This window comes from Macaca nemestrina, chromosome 9 (assembly GCF_043159975.1).
Source record: "Macaca nemestrina isolate mMacNem1 chromosome 9, mMacNem.hap1, whole genome shotgun sequence".
NCBI lineage: Eukaryota > Metazoa > Chordata > Mammalia > Primates > Cercopithecidae > Macaca > Macaca nemestrina.
Genome location: NC_092133.1, coordinates 44105319 through 44124073, shown reverse-complemented (window position 1 = coordinate 44124073; position 18755 = coordinate 44105319). Strand labels below are relative to the sequence as shown.

The 18755-nt window shown below is 38.1% G+C and overlaps 1 protein-coding gene across 6 annotated transcripts in view; it reads right to left on the bottom strand.

The window, feature by feature from the left end:
* Positions 1 to 18755, bottom strand: part of LOC105480536 (pantothenate kinase 1) — a 119044-nt gene that overhangs the window by 99692 nt on the left and 597 nt on the right. For 2 of the 6 annotated variants that reach the window (XM_071069517.1, XM_071069515.1), the window contains exons 2-4: positions 17551 to 17675; positions 14235 to 14286; positions 10367 to 10444 (exon numbers count right to left, since the gene is read on the bottom strand). The exons of 1 other annotated variant lie outside the window; for it this stretch is intronic. In XM_071069517.1, coding sequence (XP_070925618.1) covers positions 10367 to 10444; positions 14235 to 14286; positions 17551 to 17610 — 190 coding nt within the window. In that variant the 5' untranslated portion in view covers positions 17611 to 17675. Of the gene's footprint in view, positions 1 to 10366; positions 12376 to 14234; positions 14287 to 17550; positions 17676 to 18755 lie in introns of all 6 variants that reach the window. 3 more of the 6 variants (XM_071069519.1, XM_071069520.1, XM_071069521.1) reach the window with 3 other exon arrangements.

Genomic DNA, 18755 nt, shown 5'->3' with positions numbered 1-18755 from the left:
AACATGACTATAAAAGAAACAGGCCAGGTGCCATGGCTCATGCCTGTAATCCCGTACTTTGGGAGGGCAAGGTGGGTGGATCACCTAAGGTCAGGAGTTCCAGACCAGCCTGACCAACATGGTGAAACCCTGTCTCTACTGAAAATACAAAAATTAGCCAGGCATGGTGGTGTGCGCCTGTAATTTCAGCTACTGGGGAGGCTGAGGCATGAGAATCACTTGAACCTGGGAGGCAGAGGTTGCAGTGAGTCGAGATCATGCCACTGCATTCCAGCCTGGGCAACAGAGGGAGACTCCGTCTTAAAAAAGAAAAAAAAAAAAAAGAAAAAGAAAAAAAGGAAACAGACAATATTAACAGTGGTCAATATTTGAAAATATATATAAGAAGGGCCAGCGTGGTGGCTGACACCTGTAATCCCAGCACTTTGGGAGGCTGAGGCGGGTGGATCATGAGGTCAGGAGATCGAGATCATCCTGGCTAACACGGTGAAACCCCGTCTCTACTAAAAATACAAAAAATTAGTAATACTAGCTACTTTGGAGGCTGAGGCAGGAGAATCACTTGAACCCAGGAGATGGAGGTTGCAGTGAGCTGAGATTGCACCACTGCACTCCAGCCTGGGCGACAGAGTGAGACTCTGTCTCAAAAAAAAAAAAAAAAAAAGAAAAAATATATAGCAAAAGACTCCAAAAGAAATAGATTTAATACATCAAAATATTAACAGTGGTAGTCTTTGGGTGGTGTATCTTTGGAGAGTTATTCTTTCTACCCTTGCTTTTGCTTTTGTCATACCCCATAACACATCTAAAAGGTTTACTGAGAGAAAAAAATGGACTAGGGTCAACAAAATACTGTTGGTCCAAAGGTCTCACTTACGAAAACCTCAACTTTATTACTTCTCTTTTGGCTGTTCAGAGGATCCACACCACCTCTTCCATCCTGCATTTTTTAATTTTTAACATGTTTTTATTAGCTGAGGTCAATATAAAAATACTATTGTAAACAAAAATAAAGACAGATTTAAAATTAAGTGGCTCTGTTTTCTCAGAGCCTTTTGCTATTTAAAATTTTGTTTCTGAGTATAACAAATCCATATTATACTGCAAAAGTTAATTTAGAACAAAATGAGCTTCTTGGTTGTTTGAAACAGTATTAACATAAGTCTTCTACCTGAAAATATGAAAATTATTGTTCAAAGGGATATACAGTAGACACTTAAACAACATGAGTTTGAATTGTTTGGGTCCACTTATACGTGGATTTTATTCCATCTCTGCTGCCCCTGAGACAGCAAGACCAACCTCTCCTCCTCCTCTTCTTCCTCTTCAGCATACTTAATGTAAAGATGATGAAGACCTTTATGATCCAGTTCCACTTAATAAACAGTAAATCTATTTTCTCTTCCTTGTGATTTTCTTAATATTTTATTTTCTCTAGCTTTATTGTAAGAATACAGTCTATATTTTGTACGTTTGTATACATACAACCTTACAAAATATGTGTTAATCGACTGTTTATGTTATTAGTAAGGCAGTCAACAGCAGGCTATTAGTAGTTAAATTTTGGAGGAGTCAAAAGTTATGTGTGGATTTTCGACTGTGCAGGGGGTTGGCGCCCCTAACCTCTGTGCAAGTATTAATATTACAGTTTGAGAAGGTGCCTAAACTTCTTCCATTTAAATGGTCTTTAATAGCGCTGTCATTCTGTTTCTGGCAAGCACATCTTTACATAACCATAAACTATGTGGAAATTCCAAGATCAGAATAATTTAGATTCTGTCCTTGGGAAACACTGCATTTATCTGGTGTAAGATGATTGAATGTCCTGCTGTAGATGAGACAGCTCTGGGTTTGAATTGCAAACCCTAAGACTCAAGTGTGTGTATCTTGCCCAACTGTGGTCTCAATCAGAGTGGTCACAGGGCAGCTGTCAGCTAGAATCTGCAGCTGCTGCTTTTCCCTGCCCAGGAGCACCTGCCCAGCAACAACTGGAGCTCAACCTTCACATGAGTTTTCTATTTAGGTGGTGTGCATAACTGAAAGAGTGATTTTTAATTTTAGTTCTGCCTCTTATTACTGTGGGGGCATTGGATTAATTTTTGTGGCAGGAAAGTGTATTGAGATAATTAAATCTTCATATTCTCCATCCTATGCTCACTATCTTTTTTCTAAGCGGAAGACCCTTGGCATTTTCTTTCCCCAAGGTGTTTTGCACAAGGAAAGCAGAAGTTATCATGGAGCAGCTTTTATCATGTAATCGTTCAAACTCTTCTAGATTCTGCTACGTGTTTCCAGAAAAGAAGAAACAGACACGTTGAGAGCAACAAGAAGGATGAGACAAATACTCCCTATCACTAAAAAGGGGGTTTGTGAGGATGAGAGGATTCCTGTGATCTTGAATACCCTTGGTATAGTGGCCAGAGGAGAAAGCTCAGACAGGAGAGCTATGTGTTGAGGTACAGCTTGAGATACTGTGTTCTAAAGACTGGGATCCTAACCTCTCAAATATTTTTGGCATTGTAGATCACACAGAAGCCATGGAGCAGCACAGTCTAGAGTAAGCTTTTCTGGGCACCCTGCAGATACTCATGCAGACGGAAGACAGATGACAGGACAGGCACTCTCCATGCTTTGGCATGTTGGGCAAGATCCTAGGATCCCGAGTCATGTCTTGTGACGGAAGCCCTCAAATGGCTGAGATGTCATTTCCTGCCATTCCAATGTAATCATGCTAGTAGTTGGTTTTAATTAAAACTTAGGAAAATATCTGTACATTTCTTACACATTTGAATTTGTACACATTCCTGCTATGCTTGTTTGAGCCTCTGTTTTTTCATCTTATCCTGTAGATCAAAACACTTGCCTCATTGTGAGGATTAAGTGAGGTGGCATGTAAGTTCCTGGGATGGTGCTTAGGCATATTTAGTAGAAGCTCAGCTGTTTATTCTTTTTTCGTTTCTTTTTTTTATTTTGAGAGTCAGAGTCTCGCTCCGTCGGCCAGGCTACAGTGCAGTGGCATGATCTCGGCTCACTGCAACCTCTGCCTCCTGGGTTTAAGCATTTCTGGTGCCCCAGCCTCCAGAGTAGCTGGGATTACAGGTGCCCGCCACCTCGCCCAGACAATTTTTGTATTTTTAGTAGAGACGGGGTCTCACTATGTTGGCTAGGTTGGTCTTGAACTCCCGACCTCAAGTGATCCACTCGCCTCGGCCTCCCAAAGTGTTGGGATTACAGGCGTGAGCCACCGTGCCCAGGCTTTTCTATCATTCTCTCTGCAAGATGGGACTGGGAGGACAAACGGCAAAAGCTGGTATCAGGGCTTATAGCTGGCCTTGGGCTAGGGAAGGATGAGGGGCAACATTTTCATAGTAATAAATATCATTTTCATGATAGCTTCCACTTCTTAAGGACCTATCAGTGGTTTTTAAACTGCCCTGCAGAGTTCTAGGATACCACGGACGGTCTCAGGAGCTGCAGTGAATAGAGGGGGGACCAGCAGTTCACGTTCAGGGCTGCCTCCTCTGCTTCAAGCAGATCAGTTTTGCTTTTACCTAATATATTGATCCTCTACATAACATTTTATTTGAAAAGTAGTATATCTGTTAAAAATGTTTGAACATGTCTACAGAAGTATTGGATCAAATTGATAATATAAACAAATACATGTTTGTCCAGGTTTCTTCCTTTCCAAGCTTAGGAAAAGCAGATATGGGGAACAAGAGGCAGTCCCCAGTCAATATTCAGTGTGATTTTTGTAATGTTACAATAGTAGGAACAATTAGGCAGTTCCTCCCTTCATTCTTCCACTTGTGCTATGCAGCAAGCCGCAAAAGCAATATCCAGTGAATGAGAACACTTGGGTATTGCAAGCCGGGAGTACTCAGCAGGCATATATACCACCAAAAGAAAGTGGGGGTTCCCATGCCCAGAAGATGAGCTGATGACCCCCTTAGCTTGGTGGTATGTCCTACCTCTCCTCTGTAACCACAGGAAGCAGAACACAATACACAGATAAGCACTCACAGACAGACAGACAGGCAGATTAGCAGGTAACTAAAAATGTAAACCTAAGGACACAACCAAGAATCACTACACATTTGAGGAAAACTGCAGAGGCGTTCCAGAAGGAGAGAATGGTGGGAATGGATAGAGAGGGAATATACAAAGAATAACAGAATAAAATCTCTTTTTTTCATTTTTTTTGAGACGGAGTCTTACTTGTCGCCCAGGCTGGAGTGCAGTGGCACGATCTCGGCTTACTGCAACCTCCACCTTTTGGGTTCAAGCCATTCTCCTGCCCCGCTCCCCAGTAGCTGGGATTACAGGCGCACACCACCATGCCCAACTAATTTTTGTATTTTTAGTAGAGACGGGGTTTCACCGTGTTGGCCAGGCTGGTCTCAAGCTCCTGACCTCATGATCCGCCCGCCTTGGCCTCCCAAAGTGCTGGGATTACAGGCGGAAGCCACCACACCCAGCCTTAAAATATCTTATTATCAATCGAAGAAATAAAACTGCCAGTGAAAGGGCCCATGAGCTATTTAAAATAAATACAAACACAAACTGAAAGACTCCAGATCATACCTTGACAGTTCATGTAAAGTTTCAGAAAACTAAAGAGGAAGATCTTAATACTTCTGAAAAGAAAACAAAGCAAAACAAAACTGGATTACTTAACAAAGGAATGGAGGCTTTTAAGATAATCTAACAATATTCTCCAAGTATAAAATAAGACAATTTTTAGATATGCCATCATTTAAAGAAAACAACTAAATAGGCTCATAGGATCCTAACAACCTTAGGAGTGTAACATAGAGAAAACAGAAGTGTTATTTAAACCCAAACTGACCATAGTAACATCTGAATTCCAAAGATGGTGGTTGTGACAAAATTCACATCAATGAGGAAATCAATCTTTATTCTGATCCTCTCTTCTCAGGGCCTGGGAAATGGAGAAAGGAAAGTCTAAAATTATGAAGCCTCTGCTGGTTCCCCTGGGCTGCTGAAGGAAAGACCTGGACTACATTACCCCGCGTTTCAACATATTAATGAGTTTTTGAAGGTTAGCCTTCAGTTAGTAGAGGAGAGACAAGTCATTCTGCATAATAAATTGAGATGGATGACCTTAGGGAAGGCTGGAGGATGAGAGGTGTGGAGTGAGATGGGCTTGCATATCACGGCTGGAGCCTGAACCTGTAGAAAACAGTGGCTTGGAAGGAGGCGTTCCCTTCAGATGGGGTGGCTGACGGGCTCTTTATTTTCAAAACATCATTTAACTTTTTACTGTGAACAAACTTTAAGTTCATGAAGAAGATGCAAAAATAGTATAGTGGGTTTCCATACACCCTGCACATAGCTTCCTTAAATGTTTAACATGTTACATAATCATAGTACTATTATTAGAACCAGGAAATCCACATTGGTATAATATTACTTATTATACTGTAAGCCCTTATTTGAATTTTGTCAGTTTTTCCTTCAGTGTCCTTTTTCTGTTCCAGAATCCTACACAGAATCCCACATTGTATTTAGTTGTTATTTATTCTCAGTCTCCTGTTGACTGTAAGTTTCTTAGTCTTTCCTGCACTTTCACGACCTTGATACTTCTGAAGAGTACTGATCAATTATTTTGTTGAATGTCCCTCAGATTGTATTTTCTTTTCTTTTCTTTATTTTTTAGAGACAGGGTCTTGCTCTGTCACCCAGGATGGGTGCAGTGGTGTGATTATAGCTCATTGTAATCTCGAACTGCTGGGTTCAAATGATCCTCCCACTTCAGCCTCCTGAGTAGCTGGGACTACAGGAATGCGCCATCACGCCCTGCTAATTATTTTTATTTTTAGTACAGATGAGGTCTTGCCACATTACCCAGGTTGGTCTCGACCTCAAGCGATCCTCCTGCCTCAGCCTCCCAAAGTACTGGGATTACAGGCATGCACAACCGTGCCCGACAAGTCTTCTTCTGAGTGGACTGAGGTGACGCATTTTTTACAAGAATGTCACACAAATGATACTGCGTCCTCACGTAATATGATGTGTGTATCACGTAATGTGATTCATGATTGTTGTACTACTAGTGATGTTGACCTACCACTTGATTAAGGGGGTTTTTGCTGAGTTTCTCCACTGTAATATTTTTCTCTGGATAGTTAATAAATGTCTGGAGAAAATGCTTTGAGACTATGCAGTCTGTTTCAACTCAAACTTTCGCTCACAGATTTTAGCATCCATCTATATATCCTTTCTGCTACAATTATCATTGTGATGTCTGCCTAGTGGTCATTTTCTATTTCTCTCTATTCTTCTACCATTATTAGTTGGATTTTTTTCTGTGGTGGCCAGGTCTGGGCAAACCTGCCCCCCAAGTCCGAGGAAGCTGAGAGGCCAAAGAAAGATGCTAACAAATCCATTTTCTTCTTAGAAACATTTAATAAAACATCCAGTTTCTTAGAAACATTAAATGAACAGAAGCCATGTCTCTGTCTCAGATGGGCACAAGATGAGATGGTAGGTCCCCACGCCATTACCCCCAAGACCCAGGTCTTATATACCATAAAGGAGGGGTAGTTCAGAAAGGATGTGTAGGATAATTGAAGTATGATAACATCAAGGTTGTTTAGCCTAAGGTCAGGATTAAAGTGCCTGCTCTTGCAGAAAAAACAACAGATAAACTAGAAATCTTAGAGGCCTTCCCAGAGCAGGGGTTAATCAGAAGCCAACGTGGCAGAGCATCATCCAAGATGGAGTTGCTTTGGCCACCACAGAATTCTACTTAAAGGAAGAGTTGTCCCTTCTCCCCCACTTCTTTATTTAATCAATTACTTCAATATATGGTCACAGGAATATTTATTTTACCATGTGGGTTATAATCCACTATGGTCAATATGGTTATTATTTAGCTTGTTGTTCAAATTGTTCCAGCTTTGGTCTTTTGGAGATTCTTTAGGTTGATGCCTGTGTACCTCTGACAAATCTTACTTTATTTTAAAGCATTTCCTTACTTTCTGGCACCACGAGATATTACAGGCTCATTTTGTAATTTCCCTGACCTGCCTGGGACCAACAACTTCTTGAAGGAACCCTGGTTCCTTTTATTTAAGAATGGTATTTAAAAATCAAATCTGGGTACTAGGCATGCTCACTATTACTGGAGTATCATTGCTTTTAGGTCCTATGACTGGGCATACCTGCATGTATACTAACCTGTTAGTATACACTGACCTGTGTACATACCCCTGTGTGTATACACTTCTATATTTCTGTATAAGTACTAAAAATGATGAGTTGACAGGTACAGTAGCTCATGCCTATAATCCCAGAATTTTGGGAGGCTGAAGTGGGAGGATCTCTCAAGGCCAAGAGTTTGAGAACAGCGTGGGTACATAGCAAGGCCCTGTCTCTAGGAAAAAATACAAAAAATTCACCTGGCATGGTGGCATGCACCTGTAGTCCCAGCTACTTGGGAGGCTGAGGTGGGAGGCTCGCTTGAGCCCAGTAATTTGAGATTGCAGTGAGCTATCATCATGCCACTACACTCCAGCCTGGGTGACAGAGTGAGACTCTGTCTCTAAAATAATAAAAATCATGATTTCATACGAATACATTAGATTCCTATTCAATATCAGAATGTTCATTTCATCTGAAGGACTTTTAAAGACAGGTGTGTCCAAAGTTAAATGTCTGGTTTATGTGAAAGTACCCTTTCCATCACTACAGCCTTTTAATTGTGACCAATATACACACAAATGGCTTGTGTGTACGTCAAGGAAAAGGGGTCCCTGTCCATGGCTAGAGCAATATAATGCAGAATAAGAATATGAGATTGTGAGATGACTTATAAATTACACTAGCTGAGCAAAGCAAAAGGTCTGAACCAAAGGTAAATAGGAAAACGTAAGGCCCCCATAAGGGACAGACAGCATATGTTCTGCCATTTCTACTTTCTGTACCAATGGCAGATATCAACAAATGACCACCACACACTGACTGACTAAGCAAAAACATGGCTCCAAATTTTCAGACATGCATTTCAGACAGCCACTACTAAGCAACTGGAATTCACACTGTAGATGACTCCTATCCCTAGGTTAAACAAATGAACAGCTCATGTAAACCATATTAGCTGGGAGAGGAGGGAGAACATTATCCGTCATTAGATTTTTGCACAAATTACAGAAAAAGCCTGACACAGCGTGGTCAATGATGTTCAAAAATTCAATGACATGAGGCCAGTTCCTAGGGTTTGGCTCATGATACAAGGTTTCATATCACCTGGTGGCCAGTTCTTCATTTTAGTTTAGATATCAGTGGGACAGACTGTTAACCATGTGCGTAGCTGAGATTTCCAGGTCAGCATAGTGACTCCAGGCATCTTCCAATTGAATGGGACTTGTTTCTATGACCGATCCTAAGAGAATGGAATGGATAACATTGTGGACACAGGACCCACCCTCCATATTCCTACTTACTAAGATGTAGTTGCTGCTGTTTCTCTCCCCTCTGGGATTCTCTCTACCTTCCATGTCAAGCCTCTCCTGTGCAAATTTAGCTCACCCCAATTGAAGAAATATGTTGAGTAGAGAATGGGAGCCAATCGCCAGTCAGGTTGTATATGAGTTTACATGATGGTGACGGTTTCTTATACCTGGTAAGAGTAACCAGCAGAAAGCTGTGGCATGAGCTAATGGGAAATAAGAGGGACAACTATGATGGAAAAATGATGAGGACAATAGAGGAGGTAGGTACTCTGGCAGAGGGACTGCAGAATAATGCTTACCCTTGGGCCTGTGAGTAGAAAGTCCCAAAAGAAAAGAGGGTAAGTTGAATGCAGTGTAGAAAATCTGGCTTTGTCAAATCAAATAGAATTCATACGGAAAAATGCTCACAATACAGTGTTCACTAAAAGTAATGTGGCCAAAAAACCCTGTGAATATAGTTTGGTCCCTAAGTGTATGAGTGTGTGTTTTCTTTAAATGTGTTACATGCCTACTACAGTAAGACGGCAAGGACAGGGTGGAGAACAGGAATGAATGGACATGGTTTCTGCCCCCATAAGGCTTACAGTTTAATACAACAGATAGCTTTGAAAGTAAACAAATGTTAAGAGTGATTATATCATTGGCTATCACATTAGGGATGAGTTTATTTTCTTTATAAATTGTATTTTCCATGTTTTCTACAAGAATGATGTATGCCTTTTATAGTGAGAGAAAAGCAACACATCTTATATTTTAAATGAACAAACATTACAAAAAATAAAACAAAACAAAGAAGACCAGGCTACAGGTATCAATTCACATTCATCAGGCTTATAATAACAGCTTTCTTTACAAAACAGAACACCAATTTTATGTATTCAGCTATGTCAAGGTCTTACAATAGTAGCTGAAATTATACAAACAGGGTTAAAAAATCAATCTTTGCTCACAAGGGAGATTAAATTATTGTTTGTGTGGTGTTTGTGGCACAGGGAGGTGAGAGGATAGTTAGCATCAGATAAAAATATTATATTTCTTTGATTAATAAGAGCTAACTAGATGTGTTTATATTTTATCAACATGCAATTTAACTTGATGTAGCGTAACATTTTCTATCCTCTGACTTGCAAAATGTTTCCATTCTTGGATGAAGATTTAGGAGATACTCTAATACACTTTATCAGCATCACACTGCCAAAGCATCTCTTAGAGTAATAAAACTTGAAGAATGTTTATTATTACCTATGCTATGTCAACTTCCTAACTTCAATGCCAGAAAAAGCTTGTCTTACATTTTAAAAGTAGAGTAATGGAATATTAATAATAGCAACTATGCTTAATGAGTATTTACTTTGTGCCAGACATTTTACATTGATCACTTCACTAGATCATTCACAACAAAAAAGAATCACAGATCCACAATCTCTTATCTAAAACTCTGGGGACTGGATGTGTTTTGGAAATGAGAGGTTTTTGGAATTCAGGAAGAAATTGGAATCCTTTCGAATACAGTACATAAATTGCATATATTTTGTAACATTCCAAATGGGTACAGGATAGTACTATGTAATGAAACACATTAATCTTACTATTTCTGCAAATAAATGTATGAAAATTCACACTAAATGAAACAAAACCATAAGTAATATTACAATTTACTTACAAAAATATATTAGTAAATTTATTGGTAAATAACATTTTTACATAAATAAGTTTCTTGGTGTATGAAATAGGAAGATAAATATAGACCACATATACTATAAGCTTTTAATGTGTTTTGTCACTTGTGAAAAAGCTTCTTATTTCTAAAGAAATTTTAAGTAAAATTTAAAACTTATACTGATGAAAACTAACCCATATCACATATACATGCAATGAATGTTCATTACCTCTGACTGCCTGAGAATCTTGGAGAAGAGGTTGTTCCAGTATTACCATGTCTATGAAACCAGGTTGGAGCTGGACATCTGATGAGCCAGAAACAGGATTGTCAAGAGATGAAGCGGCATTACCACAGAGAGCTTTATTAAATACTTTCCCAGTTTCACCTGCCTCCTTAACACTGGTTTCTGTCTAAGCAGTTTCTCTTTAATTGACTAAATTGTCATCAGCTCTTGCTCACTGATAAATGTACATTGTTCAAGGCCAGCAATTAATCAGTCACACATTTTCACCATATGATCTATGGAAATTTTTTTCACCCAAATGCATAATGTCATCATCATGACTACTACCACCTTCATATTGATCTGCATTTAACATCATCTCAGCAATTTCCCCATCACTCTTAGGGTGCACTATGGGTTCATCATTATCAATATTAACCATTTCTTCAATGTCAGCTTCTTCTAACTTATTTACACTTTTGGCTGATAAACTTTTGGCAAAGGTAATGAGTTATGCTACCATTGTCTTCTCATTAGAGTCATGAAATCCTTCAAAATCTTCATCAGCTAGGTCATTTTCAAACATCATTGTAGCCTAAAGTCTGTGCCAACCATTTGTTAATGTTGACTTATCAACATCATTCCAAGCATTAGCAACTGTGTAGATGGCATCCTTAAGACTAAATTCTTTAAGGAAGTCCTGGATTTTCAGGCCTCTGTTAACTGAAGCAAGCATACTTTAAAAAAAAAAAGTGTTTATACTTGCTCTTCACAGAGTGTAGAATTCCTTGGTCACAAGGCTGTATTACAGACATCACACTGGGGGAAAAGTCAATGCCAAAAGCATTGCTCTTCACAAGATGTGCAGGAGGGGGATATGCAGAACCGTTATCTAGAAACAATAAAATTTTGCAATTGTCTTCTGGTCCAGTTTGCAATGAGCTCATGCTGCTGGCACAAAGTGCCTATCAAACCAGTTGGAAAAGATTTTCCATTACTGATGCTTTCTTGTGTGCATAATAATGTACAGGTAAATTATGCACACCTTTTAAACACCTTGGATATAGGCTATTTCCGATCACTGCCAATTTTATCTTGTGTGTGCCTGCAGCATGAGCACACCCAAGAACAGTTAACTTTTGCTTGTTATCTTTGACATCTGTTGTTGCTCTTTTGTTAGCCATTGTTGAGGTTTTTCTAGGAACACAGCACCAGTACAGAGCTGTCTCATCAGCATTGTAAATCTGTTCACGGCTAAGATTTTCATGAGATATTATCTTAGCAAATTCATCAATGTAATTTTCAGTAGCTTCATCATCAGGAGAAGCTTTTTCACCAAGATTTTAAGATACTTGATTCCATGACACTTTTTAAATTTCTGCAGCCAGCCTTCTGAATATTCACACTCTCCTTCAACATTCAGTTCTTCATGGTATATTCTAGCTTGTTTCATGACCAACAAACCAGTCAGTGGTATATCTTTACTTCTTTGTTGTCGAATTCATTCACTCAACACAGGGTCAAGGTCTTCATTTTTGGCTCTATGCGTTATTTTTCTAATTTTCATTAGTTCCTGGTTATCACTGTCACTATAAAATTTCAACACCTTGTCTGTTTCTTTAAGTCATATATCGTGGTGGTTCCCATACCATATTCTTCAGTAAGACACCTCACAAACATACGAACATCAAGTTTCTGCAATAACTCCACTTTCTGAGATACTGATAAAGACAGATGCTTCCTTTTCTTCTTCTCACTGTTACCCGTAGGTATATCTTTAGCTCTTTTCGACATTTTCTATGGAATTAATCCCCAAGTCAGAAAATGTCAGCAAATAGAGGCATGTGTGACTTATGGATACAAGTGCTGAGACAATAGAGGCCTCATATTTGTTTACAGTAGGTTTTTTTTGAGCATATAATCCTGGTGCCAAACTTACAAAAACACTTTTGGGTTTCACAGTGTTTTTGTTTTTTGTCCTGTTTTGGAATTGCAGAGTAGAGACTGTAGACCTGCATTAAAAATATCATTTTAATGATGAAAAGACTGAGGCTCAGTTAGTATCTTGCTCAAGGTTATGCAGCTACTACTTGTCTTTTCTGCTTATATTTAGTCTCCTAATATTTGGTCACTTTAACAGACAGAAAAATGTTTGTTTTTCTGGTATTGTCTGCCAAGATGATTTGAGCTAGAATAGTTTTAGCACAGGAACCTGATACTCTTATTTGACTGACACAGTCAGTAGTTGAGCCCCAATGCTGAATAACATGGAGATGCTGTGGCAAGAGGTTAGAGTTCCTAAATTTATAGTTATTGAATATAGATTTTTCTTTTTGTACCAAATGATCTGTTTGGTACTTACTGCCTGTTACTTACTGCTTCACAATGAGCAATCAGGAAAAATGAAAGAGCTCACTGCAAATGTCCCAAACACTCCCACAAGTATTCCCTAAATATCCACTCATTTAAAAGGCTTTTTTGTTTGCTTGTTTCTAAACTGTTCTGAAAATTGTACATCCCAACTGTGACTCAGAATTGTTAATCAAGTTCAGAATTAAAATACATTTTATACATTCTAATAAAATGTTCTTTTAATTTAGAATTCAAAAAGAATTCATTAGCATTTTTAATGACTTTTAAGCTTCTGTGGTTTGAGCCTTATTTCATGCACTCTTTTATAAGTTCCTACTGGAAGGCCAGCTTTTCTTCCTCATTCTCATCTTCCCCATATTTAGATCTTCTTCATATATCTAATATGAACTGTTACAAATGCCTGAAGTTTACTGATTCACTCCCAAGTCTTTCTTTTTCTACTGGGTGTAACAGCAGTCCTTTTGGCTGGACTGTTATAAAAATGAGTAAAAGCACAGTTCTGTAAGACAAAATTCTAAACCCCCCAACTGACTGAATGAACCCCTCTGTTGGCCAAGGGCATTCCAAATTAAACCTGAAAAACTAGTTCAGGCCTTGATGGGAAGGGTGGTGGTTGGGCATACCTCATTGTACCCTCCTCCCTTTGGAATTCAGGCACAAGTGATCAGCGTTAACAATAAAACAGAGATCTTAACACTGGCAAAACAGACTCTTTGTAGCAATAAGATACCAAATTCTAACTTGACTCCAGTATAGCATCACATGACAGCAGGCCCTGAAAGAAACTGAAGTATTTTACCCCAAAATATATTTCTTTGACATATTTTGAAATGGCTCCGCAAAGCTGTCTCTTGTGGGGATAAGGATCCTATAGATAATCCTTTTTCTTTTCTAGATCTTTTCCTGATCCAGGAGAGACTAACTAAAGGTCTTACATAATACCTTTTCAGGTCTGATAAGAGATGTTTGCCATCTACTCTCTCTGAAGCCTGCTACTTGGAGGCTTTATCTGCTTAACAAGAACCTTGGTCTCCACAACCCCTTATTTTAACACAGACATTCCTTTCCACTGATTCCAGGTCTTTAGATAATAATTTAGCTCTTTCAACCTATTGCCAATTAGAAACCGTTTGAATCCACCTATGACCTGGAAGTTTCCCTGCACTGCCCACCGCCAATTCGAGTTGTTCTGCCTTTTCAGACTGAACCAATGGACACCTTACATGTATTGATAGTCTGCCTGTTAACTTCTGCCCCTCTAAAATGTATAAAATCAAGTTGTAACCCAACCACCTTGGGCACATGTTCTCAGGACCTCCTGAGACTGTGCCCCAGGCTTTGGTCACTCATATTAAGCTCATAATAAATCTCCTCAAATATTTTCCAGAATTTGACTCTTTTTCATTAACGGCTAGTATAATTCAGAAATGTTTCAATTCTAGTAAATAATTGGGTATTACGTGGAATACCTGGGTGACAAAAATTATCTGTACAATACCTGTGACATGCAATTTACTCATGTAAGAAACCTGCACATGTACCCCTTGAGCCTACAAGTTGGAAAGAAAAAAATTCTAGTAAATAAGAGAAATGTATAACATTGAGACTATGTTATATAAAAATATATCATATGTAATATATATTATATAATTTTATATATTATGTTTCTATATTATATATTACATATTATTTATATAATATATATTGTATTATAGATTATATATAATATACAAATATGTAATATATAACATATTTTATATAATACACATGTATTATATAATTTATATTATATAATATATATTATATATAACATATACTGTTATATATAATATATAACATATATAACACAACGTATTATGTTATATATTATGTTATATATAATTTACATGTTATATATAATATATATAATATATAATTTTACTCCTATAAACGCTTACATTTCTTTTAACTTTCTGACTCTGTAATCACACTTAGTTTAAAACACAAACACACTGTACAGCTGGATAAAATATTTTCCTCCCTTATATTCTTATTTCATCAACTTTTTTTAATTTTAAATTTTTTAAATTTTTTTTACTTTTAAAACTTTTTTGTTAAAAACTAAGATGTACATACATTGGCCTCTCCCTACAGAGGGTTAGGATCATCAATATCACTGTCTTCCACATTCACATTTTGTTCTACTGGAAGGTTTTCAGGGGCAGTAACATACTTCAAACTATCTTCTATGATAACAATGTCTTCTTCTGGAATAACTCCTACAGGACCTGTTTGAGGCTGTTTTACAGCTAACCTTTTGTTTTTCTTTTTAACTGCGTTTTTCCTGAGACTAAAGCTAGTCAAGTTGACTCTGAAGAAAAATCACCACCACAGCTTACAGATTCCTTCACTAAGGAGGTAATGGGATCTCATAGCCTAATACATAGTGAATGATTAACAAAGAAATGCTTCTTTTTTTCTCACACAATAAATTTTCTTTTCTTCTCTTTTTTTTTGGGGGGGGGACAGGCTCTGGCTATGTTGCCAGGGTGGAGTGCAATGGTATGATGTTGGCTTACTGCAACCTTCGCCTCCCAGGCTCAAACCATCCTCCCACCTCAGCCTCCGAAGTAGCTGGGACTACAGGAGGACACCACTACACCTGGCTAATTTTTGTACTTTTGGTAGAGACACGGCTTCGCCATGTTTTCCAGGCTGGTCTTGAACTCCTGGGCTCAAGGAATCTTACTACCTCAGCCTCCCAAAACATTGGGATTACAGGCATGAGCCACCAAGTCCAGCTAGGACACATTAAATTTTAAAAAATGTTTATCACAAATTCAAAAAGATCTTATAATAAAAAAATCTCACCCTTTCACATCTCCAGGCCTGCTTTCCAGGGGCAACTATTCTTATAATTTGTTTTTAGTATTTCTGGCAATTACTATACCAAATACTGTATCTTTAAATGATACGCTCCTCCTAATGTTATTTCTTCATGTATCAATTATAGATATCTATGTACTTCCTACAGACAAGCACTTAGCTCTAGATAGTTACATATATTTTTTCCTGTACCAGTTACCTTTGCACACTGAAATGATATGCTTAAACTTCTACATCCTGTTGTCTCATTTCTTGATTTGCACTTTGTAAGATTCTGGTATTACAGACTAAGACTCAATCCTTCTTGTTTCTTCTCTTCCTACACTTTTCCTTCCTACCTCTGCTGAGCAAAACCTAGGCCTTAAAGAATATAATTCTAGCTCTTCTTTAGCATGTCATACAGGGCCCTTTATGATCTAGCCTCTGCCTACTTTTCTTATCTCCTGCCATTACCCACTTCAGCTAATGTTCACAGTCATGCTGAAGTAGGTAGTTTTTGGAATCTTTTGTGAACTCTTGTTCTTTTTATCATTGTCTCACAGCTTTCCATGGCCTGAAATGGCCTCCTCCTACAATTCACTGGCAAATCCCAATCACTTTCTTCAGCCTACATGCTACATTAAGAAATCTTCCCTAGTAGATGTCCCTTATTACATCAAAAAGTATTTATTGAGTACTTGTTTTGTGCAAGGTACGGTTTTAGATGTGGGGGCTATAGAGGACCAAGATAATAATGAGTTTGCATTCTAATGACTTAATAAACAGATTTAATAAATATTACTACCTTACTACCATTATGAAACCTACTATGTGCCAGGATTATACTAAATAACTTACATAAGCTATTTTAATCCTCACAACAATTTTATGAGCCCTATGAGTGGCTGGGCTTGCACTCAATCTCAAGTCTGACTTCACAGCATTACCTTTAAGCTATGCTCACTCTGCTCCCATTACTCCTTGTTCATTTCTATTACAGCATTTGTCATGTTTTGAAATACTTTGCATATGGATTTCCCCATATGAACCACAGGAGATAAAAAAATTATTTTCAGGATGGTATAGAACCAGTGCCATTCTAGATGTATACGAAAGAAGTTAATACATTATATATAATGGCTGCCTAAAGGTTTAGGGATTGTCTCTTGAAATCCCAGGTTGAGAAGGGCTGCTTTAGAAAAAGGCCTGTTAAGGGCCTCTCAAGGGTAGAGAAATCTGCCACTTAGTGGGTGACTGATAAATTTTTGTTGAACTTGTTATTTAAACCTTTGTAATTAATACATCCTCAAAAGTATTATTTTGGGATTGAAAAGTGAGTTGCTTCAGTCTTGCTTCTAGAAATGGCTTTGCAGTAGGAGTTAAGCACTTAGTATTTTCTTAAGAGAATTCCAGGGGTGTTGGATCCAAACTTTGGGAGGAGAAAGAATGCATGGACTCTAAAACCAGATCACCCAGATTCAAATTCCAGTCTCACTGTTTGTTATATAAATTGAAACAAGTTATTATTTAACATGTGCCAGATACTTTTATAAATACTTTACACTATTACCTGATTTAATCTTCAACATTTCTATTTAGTAGATACCTTTACTCTTTCCTTACTAGCTCCACGCCTCAGTTTCCTCTTCTATTAATAGGAGTTAACAACAAATTGCCTTACAGAGTTACTCTTAGGATTAAATGAGTATAAAGTGCTAAGAATACTACCAGGCATAAAGGAAGTTAGCTATTACTAACAGTAGAGACTGTGGCCAGGGCAGAAAATCACTTTGATGTAACTTAACTTACCAAATTTTTCATTTTATGTTAATATTCACTTCAAGGGCACAGATGGAATTCTTTGGAAAGGGTACTAAATCTTAAGCACTTCCCAATCAAGCTGGCTCTGCATCTCCCTAAGGGAAAAACCCAGCAGCTGGTGCTGAAATGAAAAACGTAGGAAAAAATACCTCTAAAATCTGGTCACTTTTCTGCAACTCCTCTGCCATCTTCCAAGTCCACATTATCATTATCTTTTCCTGGAATCTCTTGCAACAGCATCCTCCTTGGCTGCCTCTAGTTTCTCCAGATTAACCTTTTCAAAAGATAGACGCACATTGGATTGTACCATGCCCATGCTTAAAACCGGTTATCCAGTAAGCATTTCATAATACTCAAGTCAGTAACTTGGCTAAGACTCACAGGGTCTGGCCTCCGCCCATGCCTCCAGATTCACTCCCCCGACTCCTCCCCATGGTCTCTACCCAGCCACATAAGCCTTCATTCATTGTTCAACAAAGATTGATTTGCTTGTCTTGTGTTACAGTCATTGAGGATACATTAGTGACCAAACAAAACACAGTTCTTCTACTCACAGAACTTACATTTTATGGGGCAGGGGAAAAACAACAATTGCTAGTTGTAAAAAGTATAAAAATGAAATTGAACCTGCAAATAAAAAAAGAGTGCTCACTTGAGATACAGTAGTCAGGAAAGTCTTCTTTAAGAAGGTACTATTTTAGATGTAATCTAAAGGATAAAGGGAAGTGCCACGTGTTGAATGGCGAAGAGAGAATTCAGGAAGAGGGAATAACCCATGCAAAGGTTCATACATGCTGGAAAGAAGTTGTGTTTGAGGTATCCAGAGCAGATCACCTTACTGTACAGTTAGTGGGCAGTGAGATTGGCTGACACCTGATTGTGCAGGGCCTGGGAGGCCATGGTAAAGATCAGAATTTTATTCCTTTTTCCCCCTCCTCTTTTTATTTTAGAAAATCTCAGTTATTTTAGAAAGTTGCAAGACTAGTACGATGTACACCATTATACCCTTCACCTAGATTCACCAATTACTATTATTTTGCCACATTTGCTTTCTCTATTTTATTTTTTTGCCATATCTTTTGAAAGTAAGCTGCAAACACTGTGACACTTTGCTAACTACTTTAGCAAGCGCCAGCGCCTTCCAAAAACAAAGGCATTCTTCCACTTAACCACAAATTCATTCTCACATGCAACCAATTTAAAACTGATTCATCTAATATGTAGTTCATATTTAAATTTCCCCAATTGTCCACAAATGTATTTCGCATTTTTTTTAAAATCTATAAACCAACTAAGATTCACAGATTTCATTTGGTTTCTTTTGACTCTCGACTAAAGCAATTTTCCACTTCGT